This window comes from Alternaria viburni, assembly GCF_023758015.1.
Source record: "Alternaria viburni strain BMP 2772 chromosome Unknown scaffold_14, whole genome shotgun sequence".
In the NCBI taxonomy this organism is placed as follows: domain Eukaryota; kingdom Fungi; phylum Ascomycota; class Dothideomycetes; order Pleosporales; family Pleosporaceae; genus Alternaria; species Alternaria viburni.
In genome coordinates, this window is record NW_026055783.1 from 342,604 (window position 1) to 363,971 (window position 21,368).

A 21,368-nucleotide genomic window follows, 5' to 3' on the forward strand; every position below is an offset into this window, starting at 1 on the left:
TAGACATAGAGGTAGTTCACAGCAGAGTATCACAGGTGAAGGCAAGATACGGCTCTTAAAGCTTTGCTGCGTAGACAAAACGCAATACAATGCAAGCAGCGTTTGTGTGCATCTTTAATATTTTGCAAGGTTTTAAGTAACGCTCTCCGAGTTTCTTAGACAAGTCTAGTTCGCAAGAATTACTCAACTCTTGCGACAGCATGTTATACCCTGCAAGAATAGGAACAAAAGGCAGCAAAAAACAGCAAAAAAGAGGTTGTGATGGACGGGCGGGTGATGTGGGATGTGTTAGGGAATGGGCTCGACATGTAGAGTGGATTCAATTCGCCTAGGTGATATACCGAAAACCTCCAGGGGACGTTGAGGGTGGTTGTAGACACAGGAACTTTGTAGTATCTCTTCTATACTCAGCATAGCATGTTAGACCTTCAAAAAAAAGAGTTACAGGGGGCATCAAGGGGCCAAAAAATGGACGGACGGGTGATCGAAACCCGGACCTCTCGCATGTTGTTGAAGACTTCTGCACTAGGCTTAGCGCTAAAGTCCTTGCAAAGCGAGCGCTCTACCACTGAGCCATACGCCCGAGATGTATTGAGTCTCTTGGAGACGTTGATGGCAAATTTCCGTGGAGTCTGGATTATATTTCAATTTTTTGGACAATGCGACGCTAGCGCCCGCTTCGGGTTAGCCGCACGTGGATCTTCCCGACCACGTTCCGCAGGCGATCGAAAGCGTGCAACTGCCAGGGTTCACAGCCACGCCTTGGCGCAACCCGGAACCTCGTCGTCAGCACCAACACACCACATCCTATCACAGTAAACAACACGTCTTTACTATCGTTCCGCACCGATCACCTCCTCATCACCCAAACATAAGCTCCGTACTATTGCGACACTCGACAATTCGAATTGACCGCGCGTCTATCTCGGCACCGCCTTCACGCAAGCTGTCGATAGCTTCGCAAACAAAACAAATCGCACTCGCAACGGAAACCGCCACGATGGGATCCTTAGGCACATACTTCCTAGATGTTGTCTATTCCTTTACAAATTGTATGGTCTGCTTTCCAAGCTCACCACAATTGAAGATCAACAGTCGGAGTTTCAAGATATTACGGCTGCTGGGCGAGGTAAGCTGAGCTACATACAATGGACCGCATTCAGTCAACTAATCGCGACACAGGGTGGCTTCTCATATGTATACCTCGTACAAGACAACTCGAATCAACAACTCCTCGCACTCAAGAAGATTAGATGTCCCTTCGGCCAAGAAAGCGTGAGCCTGGCGCTCAAGGAAGTCGAGGCCTACACACTCTTCTCGCCGCACCCCAACATCATACACTCAATCGACTACTCCGTTGAAACCGACAAATCAGACTCATCCGCGAAGACCGTATACATCCTCCTACCATACTACCGTCGCGGCAACCTACAAGACATGATCAACGCGAACCTGGTCAATCACACAAAGTTCCCCGAGCGAAGACTCATGGTGCTGTTCCTGGGTGTCTGCAAAGCGCTTAAAGCAATGCATCAGTACAAGATCAAGGGCGGACCCGGCGGCGCGAAGAGTGAAGGCAAGGCGAAGAAAGTCCGGAGAGACGCGAAGAGGGCAGACGCGGAAGCTGCGGAGACCATGGAGATGCGTCCAAGCAGGCGGAATCGCGATCATGACGAGGACGACGAGCAAGAGGCAGAAGGACTGCTAGAGGAGTCAGAAGTCACAGCGGCGCACGAAGGCATTGCGCCTGGCGGGGAGAGGGCGTACGCGCACAGAGATATCAAGCCTGGTATGCACTGCATTCATCTCATGGTCGCGCATCCAAGAGACTAACACGCGTAGGAAACATCATGATAGACGACGACGGCCAGACCCCAATCCTCATGGACCTCGGCTCCCTCGCACCGTCCCCAACACCCGTCACATCGCGCTCCCTCGCCCTACAAATCCAAGACACCGCCGCCGAACACTCCACCATGCCATACCGTGCTCCGGAACTCTTCGACGTCAAGACCGGCTCTGTCATCGACACCAAGGTCGACATTTGGTCGCTCGGTTGCACGCTCTACGCCTGCTTAGTTGGCAAGAGCCCCTTCGAGGCTAGGTCAGACGAGACTGGTGGTAGTCTGAGCATATGTGTCTTGGGTGGTGACTGGAGATTTCCAGACGAGGGTATGCAGAGGGGCAAGCAGAAGGCGAACCCCGAGGATGCTATCACAGACAGCGTCAAAGAGGTGGTGAGGAAGTGTTTGAGGCTCGAGCCAAGCGAGCGACCCGATGTTGATGAGCTCATTGAGATTGTGGAGGGCGTGCTGAGGGAGCTTCCTGAGGACGGCTCGGACAATTAAGTGATGCGGCAATCGCTCAAGGCGGTTTCTCTTTTGATGCGTGCTCGTATGCGTACACTTTTTTCCTACATGGCGTGAGTATTCTCAAAGAAGAATTGGGCTCTTCATTTTTCCATCCAGGCGAGCGTATCGATGCGTTTCAATATACCCTTTCACGAGTTGATCTCGCCAACTCACTCCCAGTCCCACCTCATACAAGGAAAAAATTGAACAGGTACTCTGCCGTCTACGTTGGTGTAAGAGTTGAAGTCCACATATCCTTCGGGGTAATGTAGACTTCTAGGAGGTAGTTGTTCAGTCTTTTTTCATGTAGGAGGTGGTGCCACTCTGACTAGGCGCTATCCTCACATCACAGCGCGGTTTGCTCGATAAGCGCATGTTCTTAGCATTATGGAATGTCTCTACAGACTGGCACAAGTTTCGGTTGGGCGATCTTCGGAGTTCCTGTATGTTGGCTGTTTTGCCGACTGTAATGAAGTGCGCGTATTGGCTCACAGATCCATGCATCACTGCAGCTGGACGCTAGCGGGACACCTGCACGTGGCTGTGCTGAGCACTTGTCCCACCCTTTAAGACCCAGCTCTCAGCCTGACACTTGTCATTTCATACCCTTTCGCTTCCAGGTGGCCACCATGGAGGCCATCGCAGGACTTAGCCTTGCTGCTAACATCCTACAGATCGTAGACTTCACCACCAATGTCTTATCAACTGGGAACCAGATTCGCCAGTCAGGTTCTACCGTACAGAACTCGGATTTAGAACAGGTAGTTCACGACTTAACAGCACTGAGCGAGCGCATCATGTCATGGGCTCGTCCCAATCCAGCTAGTACGGGCCCGTTGGCAAAGGACAGTCAGGTACGTCAGGTTCGGATCTGGTCCGTAGGCCCAAACATCTTGTCTTACATGTCTGTAGGCACTCGAGGATCTGGCTTCGAAGTGCATGGATGTTGCTCAAGAACTCATCGCTGTACTTGAGTCGTTGCGATGTTCCAAAGACGCGACCAGGTCCAAATCAATTCTCAGCGCTCTACGAACAACTTGGAGCGCGAAAAAGATTGAGGAGATCAAGTCTCGACTTCAGCTGATACGTGATGAGCTCCAATTCAGAATTCTGATATCCATCAGAGACGACCAGTTGCGGGGTTTGGACAAACCGAGTAGGAAGGCGTTGCACAGTATCGTGGAGAGTAATGAAGAAGTGCTCTCGACAACTATTTCAGAGACCGGAAGAATCATGGAACGACAGGATGCCGACAGCTTGTTAGCATCGACGCGTCACGATGAGGTCCTGTGTGCAATCAGCAAACGACCAAAAGAGGAGCCCGGGAATAAGAATGTCCCGCGCGCAATTGCGAACAAGTTATACTTCGCGCGGAAAGATGACAGATATGACGACATCGTTTTTGCCCATCGAGACACCTTCAACTGGGCACTGGAGAGCAGAGATTCCATAAGCTGGCCAAGCCTTGTAGACTGGCTTCGTGAGGAGGGCGGCGTGTATTGGATCAGTGGGAAGGCCGGATCTGGGAAGTCAACGTTGATGAAGTACCTATACCAAGACTCCCGGTTTATGGATTCGCTAAAGCTTTGGGCTGGAGGCGATCGTTTGATCGTTGCTGACTTCTACTTTTGGAGTTCAGGTGCCGAGATCCAAAAGTCCCAAGCAGGCCTCTTGCGTTCACTGCTTTGGCAAGTGATCGATCAGGACGTCTCTCTAGCCCATACATTGTTCGCGGAGCAGTATTTACCCGATGCTGAATGGGACGAATTTCCGACATTTCATCAACTTCGCCGAGCATTCAGAAGGCTCACGACCCATTCTCTCACATCCACAAAGATCGCAATAGTAGTCGACGGTTTGGACGAGTTCGATACTCGACGAATCACGATGACCGAGCTTGGGGAGATGTTGATCGCGGCCACGAGGGGAGGCAACATCAAAGCCCTTCTATCGAGCAGACCCCTTACGGAATTCATGGATTGTTTTGCTGGTCGGCCACAGCTACAGCTCCAGCAGCTTACTCACAACGATATCACCACGTATGTGTATGACACTTTATCCGTACACTCTCAGATGGTGTATTTGAAAGCCACTTACAAAGACGAGACCAAAGCCCTTGTGCAAGAGATTGTCACTGCAGCCTCGGGGGTTTTCTTATGGGTCAAACTTGTGGTCAGGTCACTCCTTCAAGGGTTGCAGAATGGTGACAAGATCGAAGATCTTCAATTACGACTCTGGGCTTTACCGCAAGATCTTGAGGCGCTCTTCACCCACATGTTGGATAATGTGCCTCTTTTGTACAAGCCGCAAGCGGCATGTATATTTCAAATCCTCCGATGCAACAATCAAGGCCACCAGCAGCCAGTTTCGGTGCGAGGTGGAACAAGGCCACTAACCGCCGTCAGATTGTTCCATGCAGAAGCTGTGATCGAGGATGTCATAAGCGCAGACGTCTCTCCCTTGTCGGAAGAAGAGCTCAGAAACATAGAGATTACTACAGAGCGTCGACTTCGAAGCCGTTGCGCAGGACTCCTAGAGCTCCGAACGCGAGTCATGCCCGATCGAGAGTACATGCGTTGGGACAAAACAGGCGAATTGGGAAAACGGAGATGGAAGGACGTTGTGTATCTTCACAGAACTGTCGCAGATTTCTTGCATAAAAGAGAGGTCTGGGACCATTTGGTAAGCCACTCCGAGGGACTGAAATTCAACCCCTATCTGGCTGTGTTACAATCATTGGTCATGGAAGTCAAGGTGGTCAGATTTGGACAGCAACGTCCCGGCGATTACACGATTCCCTGGCAACTTGTGATTGAGACTCTGCTATTCGCACGACTTGCAGAGGCGAAGACCAAGACAAGCTCTCGGAAACTGCTCGATGAGCTTGACAGAGTAATGACGACTTACTTCCCAGATGTCACGGGAAGATGGAAAGAGGGAGAGTACAAGAACGCGACTTGGTGCGACACATGGAATGAGGGGGATGGCAGGACTGCTCCCTGCCATGATAACTTCATGTCCTTGACCGTCAAATTTGGTTTGACATTATACGTTCAGGACACCATTCGCGCCAAAGGTCAAAGTTGTTTGAACAAACTTGGCAGACCGTTACTCGATTACACTTGCAGACTTGATACGACTTACGGAGACTGGTCAGAAATGGTTGACCCCAATCTCATACAGACTCTCTTGCTGCATGGCGCTGATCCGAATGTCAAGTTCAACGGGTTTAGTGCGTGGGAAAACTGTCTGCGTATGGGGATGAACAATTCCGTCAAATGGGTAACCATGCTGAGAATCCTATTACTACATGGAGCGAACACGAACGCATGCGTTGAGACCGGACAAGGCCGGAAAACTGGTTTGATCATCATCCAAGAGTATTTTGATGAATTCTTGACCGGCGATGCTCAAGCTATTGAGAACATGGAGGCGCGCCTTGGGTATCCTGAAGCAACAGCTATAACTGGACAATCCTCGGCGGGGATACTGGCCCAGCTGAAGCTTGATGTCGTCGAGTTAAAGAGATTGTTCATTAAGGGACAAAGCGAAGGTGTGCAAAGTAAGGTCGGAAACGGTGATTCGAGGATCTTTGGTGAACGGGTGACGCTACATGTAAGGCGTTTGTTTGGAAGAGGCCACAAATGATGCTTTGGGCTATAGATAAGCTTGACCATGCTGATTAAGTGGGTTTGTTTGTAGCTAGACTAGTGGCTTCGGAGTGAAAGGTGCACTCCATCCTTTCTTTGGAAATCTCATAACCTGGATGCGTGAGGTGGCGCACAGACCATACCTCGGAACCCTGGAAGCTCTCTCAAGCTCCCCACATCGCGACTCCAGGACTCTACACTCACCATGTAGTCGCCAGCAAACTTTGGCGGTAGAGCCTACACATTTCGATGCCTACGCGCGCGATTAAAGCCATATTTTATACTCGCTTCCACCATGAGAAAGGTAATCCGAAGAGAGCCGCGCCTTCAGAAACCCCGCTAACATGTCCTCCAGGGAATCGCGTCCTCCACCAGGTACCCGCCGGCGCCATAATACCCTCCAACCTCCCATCGGCGCTCCCCACACCGCTATTCACCTTCCCTTCGGTCACGCAATTCCTCATACCCACGCAACAATTCTGCGACCGCCTACTCACTTTTTGCATCAACCACAATCGCGTCATCGGATACCCTGTTTGCATAAGAGAAGGGAAATACAGTAGAAATGAATTCATCTTCAACTTCGCAATTGTGATAGGCGAAAATGAGCGCGACTGGGCGTGCTACGGCGAAGTCGTGAGGAAGCTAGGACGCTTGTTGAGAGGCCTAGAAGAGCAGGGCGGATTCTTGTCCAGAGAAGAGGAGGGCGTTTGGGAAGATGAAGGAGGAAATGTCGGGTTTGGGCACGACGATGGCGTCGGCGGATTTGGAATAGGTGGCGGAAGCAAGGTGTATGCGCTGTGTGAGATGGTGCTTGAGGATCTGAATAACTATGCAGAGTGTATGATACCAATCGGTAAGTCATGCTTCGTACCAGACTATAGTTTGCGACATACTAACCAGCTACCAGATGACTCGAATACGATCAACCTGAAGCTGTTCCCTACGCGACCGCCTCCTCCGCCTATCCTCGCGCATCAAGTGCCCCTGCTCACCATATCTCTGTCAAGTCTCCAGCAACCCGTATCCTCGGACCTCACCCTCAATCGCATACTTCCATACATAAACGGTATCAACTCGATAGCCCATATCGCGCAACTGGCTGATACCGATCTCTCGTTGACAAGACGAGCCATTCAACATTTGGTATATTATGGATGTTTAATACTACTGGATATCTTCAGCTTCAGCGCCATATATGCGCCAACAGCAGAGATTGGTGATTTCATAATGGATGCAGAGGTTAAAGAGGAATGTATGCGCTACGTCAGCGTACCGAGAATGAGACTTGGATCGAACGCAAAGACAGCTCGGATGGATAGCGAAGTCTCAGAGAAGAGTAGGGACGAGCGTAGTTCGACCTCGTCTTTGTCATCACAGCAAAGCGAGACTGTCGGATCTACGCTTAGGGTCTCAGAGTTCGATAGCCACATCGCCGCTCAAAAGAAGGAAGAGGAGGAAGAGAATGTATGGCAGACGAGCCATGAGACGTTGATAACGCTATACACATCGCTGCGACAAGGTCTCACTTTGAAGAACTGGGTGCTGGAGAATCTGGATCTTCTCACTGGCATCGATGTACGCCGCTTCATTACCTTCGGCATCATCAAAGGTTTCCTCTACCGTGTGCACAAGTACGCGATAGCGACCTCAACGACCCTACCACCAGCACCACCAACGAGTCTGCAAACAAGTGCCGCGACATCTCTCGCAAACCCCCGCGATTCAGACACCACCACAATTCGCGGTAACGAACGAGTACACCATTCTTCCCAACCAAGTATCCAGACCCACGGTCACCACACTTCCCAAGCCAATATCCACACACATCATCCATCCTTCTCGATTCACAGACCGAGCGTTGCCTCCGCGATGCCTGCAAACCACAATCATCTTCAACAACAGAACCCCCAACATCTCAGTGTTTCGAAGGGTGAAGAACACCAAACCCTCGAGGGCTTGGTGAGCGATAGAGACAAGAGCGGGAGCGGGCTTCCTCTATTGAGATTCCTGGATGGCATGCACTGTTTCGATGAGATATGTACGGAATTGGGATTACCCGAACGTGTCGTTGAGGGTAAGGTACGGGGTATGGGTGAGGGGGCTGGAGTTGTTGTTCATCGATGAAAGGACATGGCTTCGTCCCGACTTTCAGATTGAGAAGTGTTGAGGAGAAGTATTTCGTCAAACCTGTGTATACTATGCCATAATCCCAATGCTTATATGATGCTGGCGCCAAACAATGCATCCACTAAACAAAACCATGAGCTCAGTGCGGTGTTTGAAAACCAAATGTCCTACTACCCTTCTTCATGCACCTTGTTTGCCCCGTACCTCCAGTTTCCTAGGCTTCTTCTTCTTCTTCTTCTCCGCATCACCACCACCATTCTCCTGGTTCGCCTTCCGCTGCTGCGCAAACTCATCTGCTGCACGTCTCAGCGCCTCAGGATCTGGTATACCATCCTCCTCCCCACCCATCTGGTCTTGCATCTGCCCCTCAACATCCTCCCCTTCGCCGCCCTCTTCACCATCCTTCTCCTTATCCTTCCCATCCTTCTTCCCACCCCCAAGCTTCACCCACGGCCCATGTACACCACCCACGCCCGCTCCCACCAACGTCCCCACAGCCGTCGTAGGAATCGTAGCAACAGTCCCCACCAGCGTACCAACCACCGTACCCAGTCCCGCTCCCACAGCCATACCAATACCGCCACCCCCTACACTACCCTGGAACGCGCCTGAACTGAGTACGCGCGCCTTCTTCGAGTTTCCATGCGCTTCAATCTCCTTGTTGTAGGCATCTTGTAGGTATTTGTTCCGTTTCTCAGGGTCTTTGATGGTTTCGGCGGCGGCACGGAGCGACGAGGCGGTTTTGGCGGAGGCGAGGGCGGACTCGGCGCTCGCGGCGGCTTCTTTGAGTTTGTCTTCTGGGCTGTCGGATTTGGCGGCTATGCTCTTCAGCTCGTCTACGTCGGGGACTGAGGACGGGGCTTGTTGGTTTAGCTTCTTGGGTGGCATGACGAAATGCTTCTCTTTCTTCTTTCAGTCGATTGGAGGTTTGTTGCTGAAGGAGGTGTTCGAAACGAACTTTCTTCGTGTGAGAGAGAATGCCATGGTGATGCGTGGTACGTAAAGACTCCTTTGGGCTTTGGTCGTATCCTTGGAGGTGCAAGTTCCCGTTATGACGTCATTTGTTCACGACTCCGCTCGTCGCAAAACCTGAAAGACCATGAGCACAGCGCGCTCCGAGGAGGCATCGATTTGTCAAACATGGAGGTCAGGGGTTGGCTTTGAAACGCAGTAGATTCATGTCTAGGAGTAGCTCGCTAATCGAGCGTTAGGGCCACTTCACCATTCTATGGTTGATAATACCAAAGTCTATGATACATCCTCTATGAAACTTTATCGCTTACTCCCAGCTCAGGGTCCAGCTACCTTGCCAAGCTCCTCCACTGGTCAAATCATTCAGACCTGTGAGCTTCAGGACGCTGCTGGTAGAGTTGTACTCTACGTTGCTTGCATCGATCGTCTCGCCGTTCAGCTTGACCTGTCCACAAGATGAAGCTCCCATGATAGTGACGTTGGCAAGCGCGTTGGTGTCCTTGAATTCGCCCTGAACTTCAGCCTTGAGTTGTCCATTCATAGCAGCGAACGTAATATCCAGGCTCGACTCCGGCTCAAGAGACTCGCCATCGTCAATGTACAGGTTACCAGAAGCGGTACCATCAGTTGACAGAGCAACGATGAGACCCCAAGGGTTCTTCCGGGACTCAGTAGTGGTGTAGCCAGGCTCTTGGGTCGGCAGTACTGCGCCACCGCGAACGTATACGGGGATGTGGCCCAGAGGAGCCGAGATGGTAGTGTTGACACCAGCTTCAGCCTGGACACGCTCGCCAGAGTACCAGTCGAACCAGCTCTCGCCGTCAACGATACCAGGGAAAACACCATTGACGGTGTCAACCTGAGGCTCAAGAACGGGAGTGATGAGGATGTTGGGTCCCAACATGAACTGTGTGTCGACGCCTGCGAGCTGTGGCTCGTTGGGGAACTCCCATGCGAGCGCACGCATCACGGTAGAACCAGTGGTGTGGGCGTCGTTGAAGAGAGTGTACATGTAGGGCAGCAGAGAGTATCGAATGTGCATGGCGGTCCTAGATGCAGAGGCTACGGCATCCCAGACGTAGGGCTCCTGTGGAATGGCAGAGAGCACGTTGTGGTTGCGGTAGAATGGGAAGAAAGCAGAGAGTTGCATCCAGCGGGCGCAAAGCTCCATGTCGGAATTTCCGTTGAACCCACATGTGTCGACACCAAACATGGGAATACCGAAGAGCGAGAAGGATAGAGCCTGAGGAATGGAGAAGAACATGTAAGCCCACTTGGACGCATTGTCACCACCCCAGTGACCAGCCCACTTGCCGCTACCAGCGAATGTGGAGCGTCCGATAATGAAGGGTCGCTTGCCAGGGAAGACCTCGAGAAGACCCTGGTAGGTGGCATTGATGATTTGATGACCAAAGAGGTTGTGGACATCGTACTCTTCAACACCGTTCTCGTGTGTCGCGTTAGGGCTGACAGCGTGAACAGCAAGATCAGCTCCTCCCTGGACATGGTTGATGACGTATGGAGGGTAGTTGACGTTGCGCGAACCGGGCGTAGGCTCTGATCGGTAGTAGCTGGCAGTCGTAGAAACCTCTGCCGTGGGCTCTGCTGATAGTGCGGCCTGGCTCGAGGCACCGGCTGAGGCTGAAGCGGCCTCGGTTGCGTTGGTGATGTTGAAGCCTTCGGGGAAGTCGTAGACAATGTTGCCTACCTCACCAGGAAGAGAGAAAGGTGGGTGAACAGGGTTCAGGGTAACGTTGCCAGTTCCGCAGGAGCCGACACAGAATGAAGAGACTTCAGTCATGTCAACCCAGAAGCCGCTGAACGGCACTTCCTTGTACCACTCAACCATCTCCTTAACCCACCAGGCTACACCGTTGGAAGATAGCCAGTCGGGGAAGACAGTGTACCCAGGCCATACAGCGCCAATGTATTGGCTGCCATCGGGGTTCTTCAGGAAGACACCAGACTCGTTTCCGCGAGTGTAAGTGTCGTATGCGTCACTCGCGTTCTGCGGGTTCGGGATGTAGATTGCTGCATCCACAATGGGTACAAAGTGCTGGTTGTTTCCGTGCAGCCAGCCAAAGAAGTCCTTGACACCGGAGGGGGAGAAAGTCACGGGATCAAGAGTGAAGTCTCGGTATTGGTCCATGTAATCGATGTCGAGCCAGATGGTTTCTATTCATAGTCAGCAAGCATGCTCAGGGGATACAATGCGAAGGGAACTTGCCCATAGGAATGTTGAAAGCCCTCATAGTTTCAACAACCTCTCTCAACTCTGTCCAATTGCGGTAACCCCATCGGCACTGGTGGAAACCGAAGGTCCAGTACTGTTGCATCGCAGGCAGACCAATCGCCGACTTCTGGTACTCCTTGGTCACCTCAGGCTGAGAAGGTCCGTCGTAGAAGAATAGGTCGATCGCACCTCCCAATGTTCTCCACGAGAGATGGTCAGGCTTCATGACAACATCCATGCCGTGAGTGTTACGGTAGTATACACCATGAGAGAGAGACTCGTACTTCGATCCAGTTGGCTTGCTGTCGTAGCCAAAGTTGCTCTGCTGCATCTCGGACTGTTTAAGAGGGGTCCTGCTACCATTGCCGCCCTTTTCGAAGTAGCGGGTTTCGAGGTAGAACGGGTGGCTACCGTAAAGGTTGCGGTCGATTGGGTCACCAACATCAGCAGCGTAAATGGTTGCGGTGAAGTTGTTGTTCAGGCGAAGGCCGTGAATGCGTTCTCCGAGACCGTAAAGGTTGTAGTCTTCAGGCAGGCTGTTCACAAACTCAACAAACTGGTTCTCATAAATGAGGTGCGAGCCCTGAGTAGTGAAGATGACATCTCCAGTAGAGCGACGGCCGACATTGAACCAGAAAGATGGCTCGTTGCCCCCTTGAAATCACGTTAGCTGGGAATCCTCGGAATCTAACAATATCCTCGTTGGAATGACTTACAATCAAATTTGAGGTCTGTGCCCTCCGATGAATCCTCGGATTGCGGCCTTGGGATAAGATCTTCGGGAACAATCCATTGGGACTGGTTGCTAGCATCAAGATGTTTAGGAATAATGCTAACGGCCAGTCGCCCCTTGGCCTGATATTCGACCTTCAGGTCTAGCTCCTCGATATCGGTACCGTAAGCATTGCAAGGTGCTCCAGCCAGCGTCAAGGTGGCGCTCAGGCCACGGTCGTTCTGTTCGAGACCGGACGCCTTGTAGCCTGGGCAGACATCCTGTGCGTCGACAGCTTGGGGATCGTAGATGTTGGGGATCTGCTCAACGCCTTGGTCTACTGAGGGAGGAAGAGTAAAGACAGGGCGGAATGAGGTAGGGGTGCCAGCCAGGGTCGTGCTCCAACCGCCGTCAGACGAGCTGATAGGTGTCTGGCCAGCTGTAAGCGACAGGAAAGAAGAGAGCAGCGTTGAAGCTTGAAGATAGCTTGAGCGCGACATGATCGATGTGCTGAACCAGTCGAGTGCTGCCTGAAGATCCTTTGGAGTCCATGGCGACCTGGTCCCTTTATAGCTTTCCGCATTGCTGTCCACTGCATTAGGCGCCATATTGGTTTGCTGCGTGAATCTGCGATTCCCCGCAGTGAAGGAACCTGCAATGACGCTGAGCAACAGGAACTGGACTCGAGGAGGCTGGGCGCCTGCATGCGCCATGCATAAGCGAGCTCCGTGCGGGGGATGATCATGGGGGAGCGCGCCGACATTGAGCGAATAGGAACTTGCGGAGACATGCAGTTCCGTCGATGTGTGGGGATCGTGAAGAAGACGGACTTCTAGATCCTAAGCTTCGTGGCTTGAAGCTTGTGATAGCTCATAATGCCTGGCAGAAGCGACTCACCCGTGGGTACTTCCAGTGTAGGATGTACCCCAGCATGCGGTACAGCGCGACAATCCTGAAGGAAAAGAACGGATCTCTAAAGGAAAAGAAACGAATCATGGTCAAGTTTGGAGGGTCGGAAGTTGATGTCGAGGTGATATCCTCATTTAGTTTCAATGTTTGGCACGGAAGCCATCGTGCCTGCTTCGACATGAACCGAATCAGCAGGTGCAACCCGACGGAGGAAAGTTGCTAAGCATTTCCGAACGCCTTCACGGCGCTCTTGCTTCCTCGGTCCACGTGAACATCCCAGTCCTCTTCTGAAGCTGACAAGAGCACAGATCGTGGACGCGCTACGGAATGTATCTCGGTAGAGCCAAAACTTGTACATGCACGGCACGATATGGCGGGTTCAACGTTCTGTAGCCACATGTCATGACAGTGGGGTCGCACGCAGATCTCCCCACAAGCACGGTTGCTGGTCACGAAGGAAGAAAGCTTATACACACAGCCATACTGGTATGAAATTGATATTTTGGTATTTCATTGATACTGTTTGTTTTACATTACGTTAGGGTATTAAAGTACAAGAATGTTAGACGTCGTTGTGACATTGCATCCGCTCTGCAGCATGATCCGTAGTATTTGCACGTTGCTCGCATTGCATCATGGAGCTGCATGCAGTTCATGGTCTCGCGTGTCCTAGCGTTTTCCCGCGTGCTTCCTTCCCGTGCGTCGGAGTACAGGGCTGCCGCGCACGCTCTCGTTGGTCCAAAGTCGGGACACAGAAGTGGAGCGGCGGGTGTATTACACTGCGCGCAATGCGATCCTTCCTGAGGGTCTCGGCCCGTGGAGAATGAAGAATGTGGGTGCAGGCAGTACACGGCCCGCATGGGTAAGACTACAAAGCTCAGCGCGCACCCAACATCATAGTTGGAATGATGGTAGGGCAGGTGGCTTCCGTAGCTCACGTCAAGGGCGAGTAGCTTGTAGGCCTGCTGTCCTCGCTAGGTCGATGGAAAGTCTTGTATTCGGCGTATTCGTCACCTTCTTCAGCAAGATACAATCCATCGTCCGGGAGCCAGCTTCGCGAGTCGTGCGTAGCTCGGGTTGCCGTGGTCATTGTAGATTCCCGCGCGGAGGCTCGACGTGGTGCTGTTGGTGGTATAGGAGACTGCTGTCGCGGAGGGGTATAAACAGTTGGTGATAAACGAAAGTTCGGGTTCGTAGGACTGGGTAGTACCGTTGAACTTGGATGTAAAAGCAACCCTGATGCAGCAGGAGGTGCACCAGGTGAAAGTGGTTCTGGAATAAGACTCGAGTGTAGCATGGCGGACGGCGCCTTCTTTGGAGAAAGAGAAAGTGGTTTAGGGAATGTCGATTCTGTTGGTGTTCGCGCAGGGTTGCGCGAAGGAACGGTGGGTGTGTTCGGCTCGCCATTTGGTTGATCGCCTATAATATCCTGGTACCAGTCGTAGGAACGAAAGCTGAAGCTCGGGCTTGGAGGTGGCAAGTCGGGTAATGGAAGTTGAGGGGGCTTGCTCTCCAGTTTAGAAAGAGTCTCTCTAACGGGGGAGGGTGGTTCGGAATCACCTCCGTTCGAACTGCCGTCGGCCATCGAGACACTGTCGGCAGAGTGTCTTTTGTTCGGTAATTGGCTAAGTTCGTATTCCGAGTTTCGCTTTTCCGCGGTAGGCGTGGCATGCGAGATGGATATCGATGGAGGAGCGGCTGTAGGCGGGATGTATTCCTCAAACTTGTATCGCGGCGCACGATCCCGGGTGGGAGTACCACTGCGAGGAGTATCATTACCCCGAAGCGAACTGACGGCATTGATCAACTCATCATCGAGTATCATGCTCTTGTTGATGTTGACATTGACAGCATACGACTTCGCTTTCGTTGGTGGTGGAGGAAGAGGATGTTCCATGAGCGGATGAGGTGTTGGACGAGGTGGCAGTGCCTTTTCTGTCGAGCTTCGTGCGTGCTTCTCCATAGATCCTGACCTCTTGTTGTCTGGTTTCTCCTTCTTCTCGTTGAATGCAAGAGCCCTGGCAAATAGCCCAGGGTCCATGGTTTGTTGTTGACTGAAGGCTGCGTTCTGGGGACTGTTTGGTAGTGATGCTACCAAGGTCCTCTGATCTGTGGCATTCGAGGCAGACCTTTGGCGAGAGTGTGAAGGCGCTTCGATGGTATGGGTGCGTGGTCGTCTTGCTCGAATCCTCCAGAACCAGTAACCAGCTGCAATCATCAACACCACCATTCCCACAACTCCTACACCGATGCCAATAGCCGACCCTGGAGTTAGTCGCGAAGTTGGCTCTGCGCCCGACCCGCCAAGCGGCGCAGCACCGCCCATGGTAACACATCTTGCGCTCGAGCACGCTTTGCCACTTGTGCAGTCGCTATCTGTAGAGCATGTTTCGGTGGGTCCCTTGGAAGTGTCCACGAGGCTTGGCTGATTGAGTGAGTTGGTTACACTGGGAACAGGAGCATCCGTTCCAAGTTGGATGAAGGAGAAGTCTGATGCCAAGTTGCTAGGTAGTGCGGTTGGTGACGACGACGCAATGCGTAATGATGTAGAAGTTGCGCTCGGTTTCCGTTGTTTGGTAGAAGTACCAGTCGCTCTTTGTGAAGAAGTGGATGTAGCCGGCGCTCTTCGCGACGAGGTCGATGTAGTGCTCTGTGGTCGTCGGCGGGTAGTAATGAGTGTGGTAGACATTATTATTAAAGACTGTGTTGGAGCTGGTTATACTGATAAGGAGTGAGTGAACGACGCCGCGCCGATGCCTCAGCCACTTCGTCAGGATGCGCAGGCTTCTTTATGTGATACACCAAGTTCTCCGAAAAGAAAGCATATAGAACGAATGTAGTGTGTATGAAGGATAGTAGTAGGTGCTCACAAAGTCACGAAGATCCGCGATCGACAGAGTCCTTGCGACACAACATCGCCATGCAGGGCGGCACGGGTTAGACCATATCTTGTAGGGTCCGGCAGAAGAGCGTGGAGCTAAAGTTTATTGACGATGCACGCACGGTGCGGGCGATCCACGTTCGGTTGGAGGTTTGACGATCCTTAGTGCGCAACCCAACGTCGCACCCGTCAAACCTTGTCCCCAAACATTGCTTTTGCCGCGACAGTTGACAGTGTGTGTGTGAGCAATAAAGGTATATCACGACGGCGGAAAATACCGTCGTGCTAATCGAGAGAAACTGACCCCCCAGCTCCTGTTGCGCCCAGTATTGAGTACGTTGCGATGACTGCTGTTAGTTCCCCTGTCTACTACCAACATAGCCGGATTCGGCAGCCGTAAAAGCACCGTAGGGGCCCGAGTCAGGATGTTCACGGGTGGGCATCCAAATGTGGTACCAACTCGTTTCAGGGGCACGGAAATGGTACCTGCATATACTATTTTCTGCCTGCAAGCCATCCCACTACGTCTTTCGCGCTGCTGTCGGGAGGGAAAACAGGGTACCAGACTTTGACGATGACTGCGTCTTCGATCGCGAGGGCGCATCTCTTGATCAGTGTCTTATCTTGCCATTTGAAAGTGGGTAGTTTCAGGGCATTGGCAAAGTGTAGGTTCTCGTCCGAAAGCAGTTCGTAGGGTAAATGCAGCCGGCCCTTGGCCTCTTTTTGGTAGGCAGTGTCCTGAGTCGACAATCCAAATACACGCTGTGCGCCGAGGTCGCGTAGTTTGGCCATCTCGTCGCGGAAGCTGCACGCCTGAGGTGTGCAGCCTCGTGCTCCTGGTATGGAGTTCCAATCTTCAGTGATTGTTTCACCAGGTGCACCGGTACGCGGATAGCAGAAGACGATTGTCAGGCCCGGATAAATTGAGACATCAAGCCAGTCTCCTGACGTTGCGGACAAGGATACGGAAGGTATCTGTGTCCCGCTCAAGTGCGAACACGCACCGTCATCCTGAGGGACAGGTAGGTCCGAAGGGAAGGATGTGTCTGTGCTCGTCAGCACTCGGTCTTGTGAGTATCTGTGCCACTAACGAGCCATGTTAACCGCCGGCCGTCGGTACCGAAGTGTCGTCAAGTTACTCTTGCCTGGCTCATGCGCTACTCACAACGTGCGCTTCGGTCGCCGTCAAGTTGGTGCGTAGGGGAATGTCTATGAGTTGGTAGAGGGTTGACCCTGATGCCCTGAATCGACCTTGCACGAGCGGGGTTCGCAATGACTTTTCAACAAAATCGCGACGATCCAAGGTCTAAAATCAGATCGCTGTGAGAAATCGTGATACGATTGAGCCAGCCTTGAGTTTTTGCTTTGCTGTCTGATGTGGGTGTATGGTGGTGGTGTTGACGGCAATGGCAGACAGTGACTGGTGGTGAGAAGGGTCGGTGGCGGGGCGAAGGCTTGAAAAGCATTGAACAAAGGTTCAGGTCTACTGCAAGATATTGCTTTGTTGTCAGAACTACTGGTTGGTACTGCACTAACAGACCGCGGGGTAAGAGGCCAATGTCACCGGATTGGAGCGTCCCGCGTATGTTTGCTTTGGGATCTGCCAAACTAGAGCATGTGCTTAGTTGATGTTTGGTAGGTGGCGGTTACGCGGAGGGTAGCCGCATCCCGCGTCCCGATTCCCTTATTCTGGCATCACGAGACTTCATAGCAGAGGTTTATAGTTGCGACTGCACATATGAGGGCGGAAGTTTCCATGCAGAGGTGAGCAAAGACAATTGTTCGGACCCTGGATCAAAGCCATCAGCAAAACTGGCTTGGTGGGTATCGTAGCCATGCTACGTAATCTCAATTGCTTCTTGCATGTCATTTCGCTTATATGATTCAAGATTTGTCTATTTCTCGGTCTTTGTCTTGGACGCATGTATTCTTATCACATCATGTCTCCCACAGAGTACTGCAGTGAAGCTTAAGTTTCCCGGTCGTGCAATCGTTACCAGGTCAACAGTTTCCAGCAGCAGGAGAGTCACACTCACACCCCAAGATACGGGCACCGTGAGGACTCTACAGGCCTCGAAGCGCTGTAGTTATATCGCATCAAAGATATAGATGTTCGCATGCGTAGGAAACTTTGACCGTGAACAGGTTGAAAACACCACCCAATTCACGCAAGATTTTAACACCTACTTCCTACAGAGAGAATGATAGAGTAGCAGAATCCCAACAAGACTCCTGAATATCACTTCAAAGCCCATGTAGACTGCAGCGCATTTGTTCAGTTTGTTTGTTGTGTGCATAGCAAGGTGACACCACATTGCAGTGATGCCGACCGAAGTGGGGTCGCGATCGGCGCTACAGCTTCTGGAGCTCCTCCACGTCCAATCGTGACATCATTAAATCTAAGTAATGCGCCTGTCATCATTGGCCAACTGGCAGCTGTCGCGCTCATAGACAGCCCTTCACTCTTCACCTCTCTCTACAACATTAATGCAGTCACTACGTATTCTACGACCCTTACGAACCTCACTCAAGCTCCAGTTCAGCCCCACCAGCCGTCTACAAAGAGCTCCGTTTACATCAACAACCGCAGCCATGGCTCAAGAATTCAAGCTCAAGGATGTGACTTCCTTACAAATGAAGAATGGAGACAAGAAGGAGGTCGAAGTTGAGGGTGTTGAGGGAGGAAAGGTGCTCTTGTTGAAGATCCAGGACCAGGTGCATGCTACCAGTGCTAACTGCACACATTACGGCGCGCCTTTAGTGAAGGGCGTATTGACCCCAGAGGGTCGTTTGACATGCCCATGGCACGGAGGTAATACCCATACGCTACCTGTGTTGCATGCTTAAGACTGACATTCATAGCCTGCTTCAAGGTCTCGACCGGAGACGTTGAAGACGCACCTGCGCTCGACCCCATCGCGAAGTACGAAGTAGTCGAGAAGGACGGCGCCGTATATGTCAAAACCACCGAAGACGCATTGAAGGCCAACCGCAAATTCCTGAACATCAAGTGCTCATCAGTGAGCGAGGACAAGGTCCTAGTCATTGGTGGTGGCTCGGGTACTCTTGGTGCCATTGAAGGTCTAAGAGGCGGCGGATACAATGGCAAGATCACAGTGATCTCCAAGGAAGGCTACCAGCCCATTGACCGAACCAAGTTATCCAAGGCGCTGCTGGCTGATATCTCCAAGGCGGCCTGGAGGTCAAAAGAGTTCTACAAGGACGCGTCGATTGACATTATCGAAGACGAGGCGAAGAGCGTAGACTTCTCTGGCAAGAAAGTGTCCACAAAGTCTGGAAAAGAGTACGAATACACAAAGCTGGTGCTGGCGACTGGTGGCACCCCAAGGTGGCTGCCACTTGACGGTCTCAAGGGCGACCTGGGCAACGTCTTCCTTCTCCGCACTCTGCCTGATGCACAGAACATCCTCAAGGCTGTTGGGGACAACGGAAAGAAGGTCGTGGTCGTTGGTAGCTCGTTCATCGGTATGGAGGTTGGCAACTGCCTCGCTGGCATGAAGAACGATGTGACCATCATTGGTATGGAAGAGGGTAAGTAATCCGGCTGCTCTCGTTGATGGTGTTCTAACGTTATCGCAGAACCAATGGAGCGGGTAATGGGAAAGAAGGTTGGCGGCATCTTCCGCGGTCTGCTCGAGAAGAACGGCGTCAAGTTCAAGATGGGCGCCAGTGTCGAGAAGGCTACTCCTTCCAAGAGCGATTCATCCAAGGTCGGTGCTGTGCATCTCAAGGACGGAACCACATTGGAGGCAGACCTCGTCATCGAAGGTGTCGGTGTCGCGCCTGCGACCGAATACCTCAAGGGTAACTCGAGCATTACGCTGGAGAACGACGGATCATTGAAGACAGACGAGTCCTTTGCCGTCAGTGGCCTGAAGGATGTATATGCCATCGGTGACATCGCAACATACCCCTACCACGGACCAGGAGGTAACGGCACACCAGTTCGCATCGAGCACTGGAACGTCGCACAAAACGCCGGTCGCTCTGTAGCCAACACCATCAACAACCCAGGATCCAAAGCAAAGCCCTTCATTCCCGTCTTTTGGTCGGCCTTGGGCTCGCAGCTGCGATACTGCGGTAACACGGTGGGTGGCTACGACGACGTGATCCTCCAGGGCGAGCCAGAGAAGCCGTCCTTTGTCGCGTACTACACTCAGGGCGAGACAGTCGTGGCCGTCGCGAGTATGATGAAGGATCCTTACATGACACAAGCAGCGGAGCTCATGCGTAGGAACAAGATGCCCGGTAAGAGCGAGCTGCAGAAGGGCGTTGACATCCTGGAGGTCGGTCTGCCGAACGAGATTAAGATGTGAAGGGGCATGACCGCAGAAGAATAACCGTAGTGAACCACCAAATAATGAAATTACGCTGAGGGCATGTCACCAGTTGGTGTAACCTACTTGTGGGTTCTCAATGCAAGGTGTACTAGTTGCAAAGTTCTAGGCCTCTAGTCCACGTGATTCTCACTTACACTCATGGTGTCCCCCGTAACTTCCTACTAACTCCGCAGCTTCCGGATCTACATTCCAACTCATTCCATCATAAACGTGCGCATGACCAAGTATTACAGCGACACGACGAGGGTAGACCCGTCTGATCAGTGCTGTCACAATCTGTTCAATAACGTCCGAAGCAGTAGTTCCTCAACATTGACCCGACATGCAACTCAATCTGAACATTACGTAGGAAACGGCAATCTAGAGCTGACGTTGGAAGATGGTTGAACTCAATGTAAGGTGAGAAGAGACGAATATGCCCGACTCGAACAGCGGATCCATGCTCGCGGGGTACGACCGTTGCAGTATGGAGATATGCTCCGCAAGATGTGCCGCAGGGCGGTGGAAAGGAAATGAAGCGTGCAGCAGACATTTTCCCAAAGTGACGTCAAGCCGGACGGCAGAGGCTCGTGTTGCACAGCGCGAGGGCATCTGGAGATGGCGCAAGAGTCGAGTAACGGTGGGAGCGGGAAGGTGGGTCCGCTGGTTGCACGGCAAGGGCGATCGAGGCGCCAAACATCTAATTTCCAATGTTCCGAAGAGCGGCCTAACGCTCGCCCAAAGGGGAAAATTATACAGAGCAGACGGCGCGACTCGGACTCGAAGGTTATCTTGCCTCGTTCTGCGTGTAGAGAAAATGCTTTGCGCAGACTGAGTTGCAGGCGCAGAGATGAAGGTCTGTCTGTCTATCTGTCTGTCGGCAACTTCTTCTCATTGGATGCGCTGGCGAGGAATGCAAAGACATGCAGGGCAGGCCTCCCTTACGGCGTGGACGGCTGAGACATGGTGACAGCGGTTTGGTCGACCTGTCTTGTTGCGAACCTCCGTCTTTGCTGCTACACGCGTGGATGTCCTTGCTGTGGATTGTCAGATGAAGTTAGGGGGCGTCATCTGGGCTTATTTGTGCTGCCCATCCCGGCAGGGCGCGTCATAACGTTCTGCGACAAAGTTGGGCGTATTGTTGATGTTTATGTGTTGCTTTTGCTCTTGGACGCGACCCGCGGTGAGCA

General features: G+C 52.2%; 7 protein-coding genes and 1 non-coding gene across 8 annotated transcripts; 3 read left to right on the forward strand and 5 right to left on the reverse strand.

Annotated features, from left to right (window-relative positions):
- Window positions 1-469: 469 nt before the first annotated feature.
- J4E79_006811 lies at window positions 470-583 on the reverse strand. Its single transcript has one exon. It is a non-coding gene; the product is annotated as a tRNA-Ala (tRNA).
- A 417-nt stretch (window positions 584-1,000) lies between these two features.
- Window positions 1,001-2,348, forward strand: J4E79_006812 (uncharacterized protein; the record flags this gene model as incomplete). Its single annotated transcript, XM_049355680.1, has 3 exons — window positions 1,001-1,129; window positions 1,183-1,789; window positions 1,843-2,348. 3 exons carry the CDS (start codon window positions 1,001-1,003, stop codon window positions 2,346-2,348), a joined length of 1,242 nt encoding a protein of 413 aa, XP_049209709.1.
- Window positions 2,349-2,980: 632 nt separating this feature from the next.
- On the forward strand, window positions 2,981-8,128 carry J4E79_006813 (uncharacterized protein; the record flags this gene model as incomplete). Its single annotated transcript, XM_049355681.1, has 6 exons — window positions 2,981-3,205; window positions 3,264-4,058; window positions 4,353-4,390; window positions 4,757-5,904; window positions 6,357-6,857; window positions 6,912-8,128. The coding sequence occupies 6 exons, from the start codon at window positions 2,981-2,983 to the stop codon at window positions 8,126-8,128; spliced, it is 3,924 nt and encodes a 1,307-aa protein (XP_049209710.1).
- A 183-nt stretch (window positions 8,129-8,311) lies between these two features.
- On the reverse strand, window positions 8,312-9,019 carry J4E79_006814 (uncharacterized protein; the record flags this gene model as incomplete). The annotated part of the gene is made up of 1 exon (XM_049355682.1): window positions 8,312-9,019. The coding sequence occupies one exon, from the start codon at window positions 9,017-9,019 to the stop codon at window positions 8,312-8,314; it is 708 nt and encodes a 235-aa protein (XP_049209711.1).
- A 391-nt stretch (window positions 9,020-9,410) lies between these two features.
- Window positions 9,411-12,656, reverse strand: J4E79_006815 (uncharacterized protein; the record flags this gene model as incomplete). The annotated part of the gene is made up of 3 exons (XM_049355683.1): window positions 9,411-11,278; window positions 11,397-11,990; window positions 12,053-12,656. 3 exons carry the CDS (start codon window positions 12,654-12,656, stop codon window positions 9,411-9,413), a joined length of 3,066 nt encoding a protein of 1,021 aa, XP_049209712.1.
- A 1,235-nt stretch (window positions 12,657-13,891) lies between these two features.
- Window positions 13,892-14,998, reverse strand: J4E79_006816 (uncharacterized protein; the record flags this gene model as incomplete). Its single annotated transcript, XM_049355684.1, has 1 exon — window positions 13,892-14,998. One exon carries the CDS (start codon window positions 14,996-14,998, stop codon window positions 13,892-13,894), a length of 1,107 nt encoding a protein of 368 aa, XP_049209713.1.
- Window positions 14,999-16,333: 1,335 nt separating this feature from the next.
- Window positions 16,334-16,936, reverse strand: J4E79_006817 (uncharacterized protein; the record flags this gene model as incomplete). Its single annotated transcript, XM_049355685.1, has 2 exons — window positions 16,334-16,884; window positions 16,930-16,936. The coding sequence occupies 2 exons, from the start codon at window positions 16,934-16,936 to the stop codon at window positions 16,334-16,336; spliced, it is 558 nt and encodes a 185-aa protein (XP_049209714.1).
- Window positions 16,937-18,430: 1,494 nt separating this feature from the next.
- J4E79_006818 (uncharacterized protein) lies at window positions 18,431-20,175 on the forward strand (the record flags this gene model as incomplete). The annotated part of the gene is made up of 3 exons (XM_049355686.1): window positions 18,431-18,650; window positions 18,701-19,390; window positions 19,439-20,175. The coding sequence occupies 3 exons, from the start codon at window positions 18,431-18,433 to the stop codon at window positions 20,173-20,175; spliced, it is 1,647 nt and encodes a 548-aa protein (XP_049209715.1).
- Between the last annotated feature and the right edge of the window lie 1,193 nt (window positions 20,176-21,368).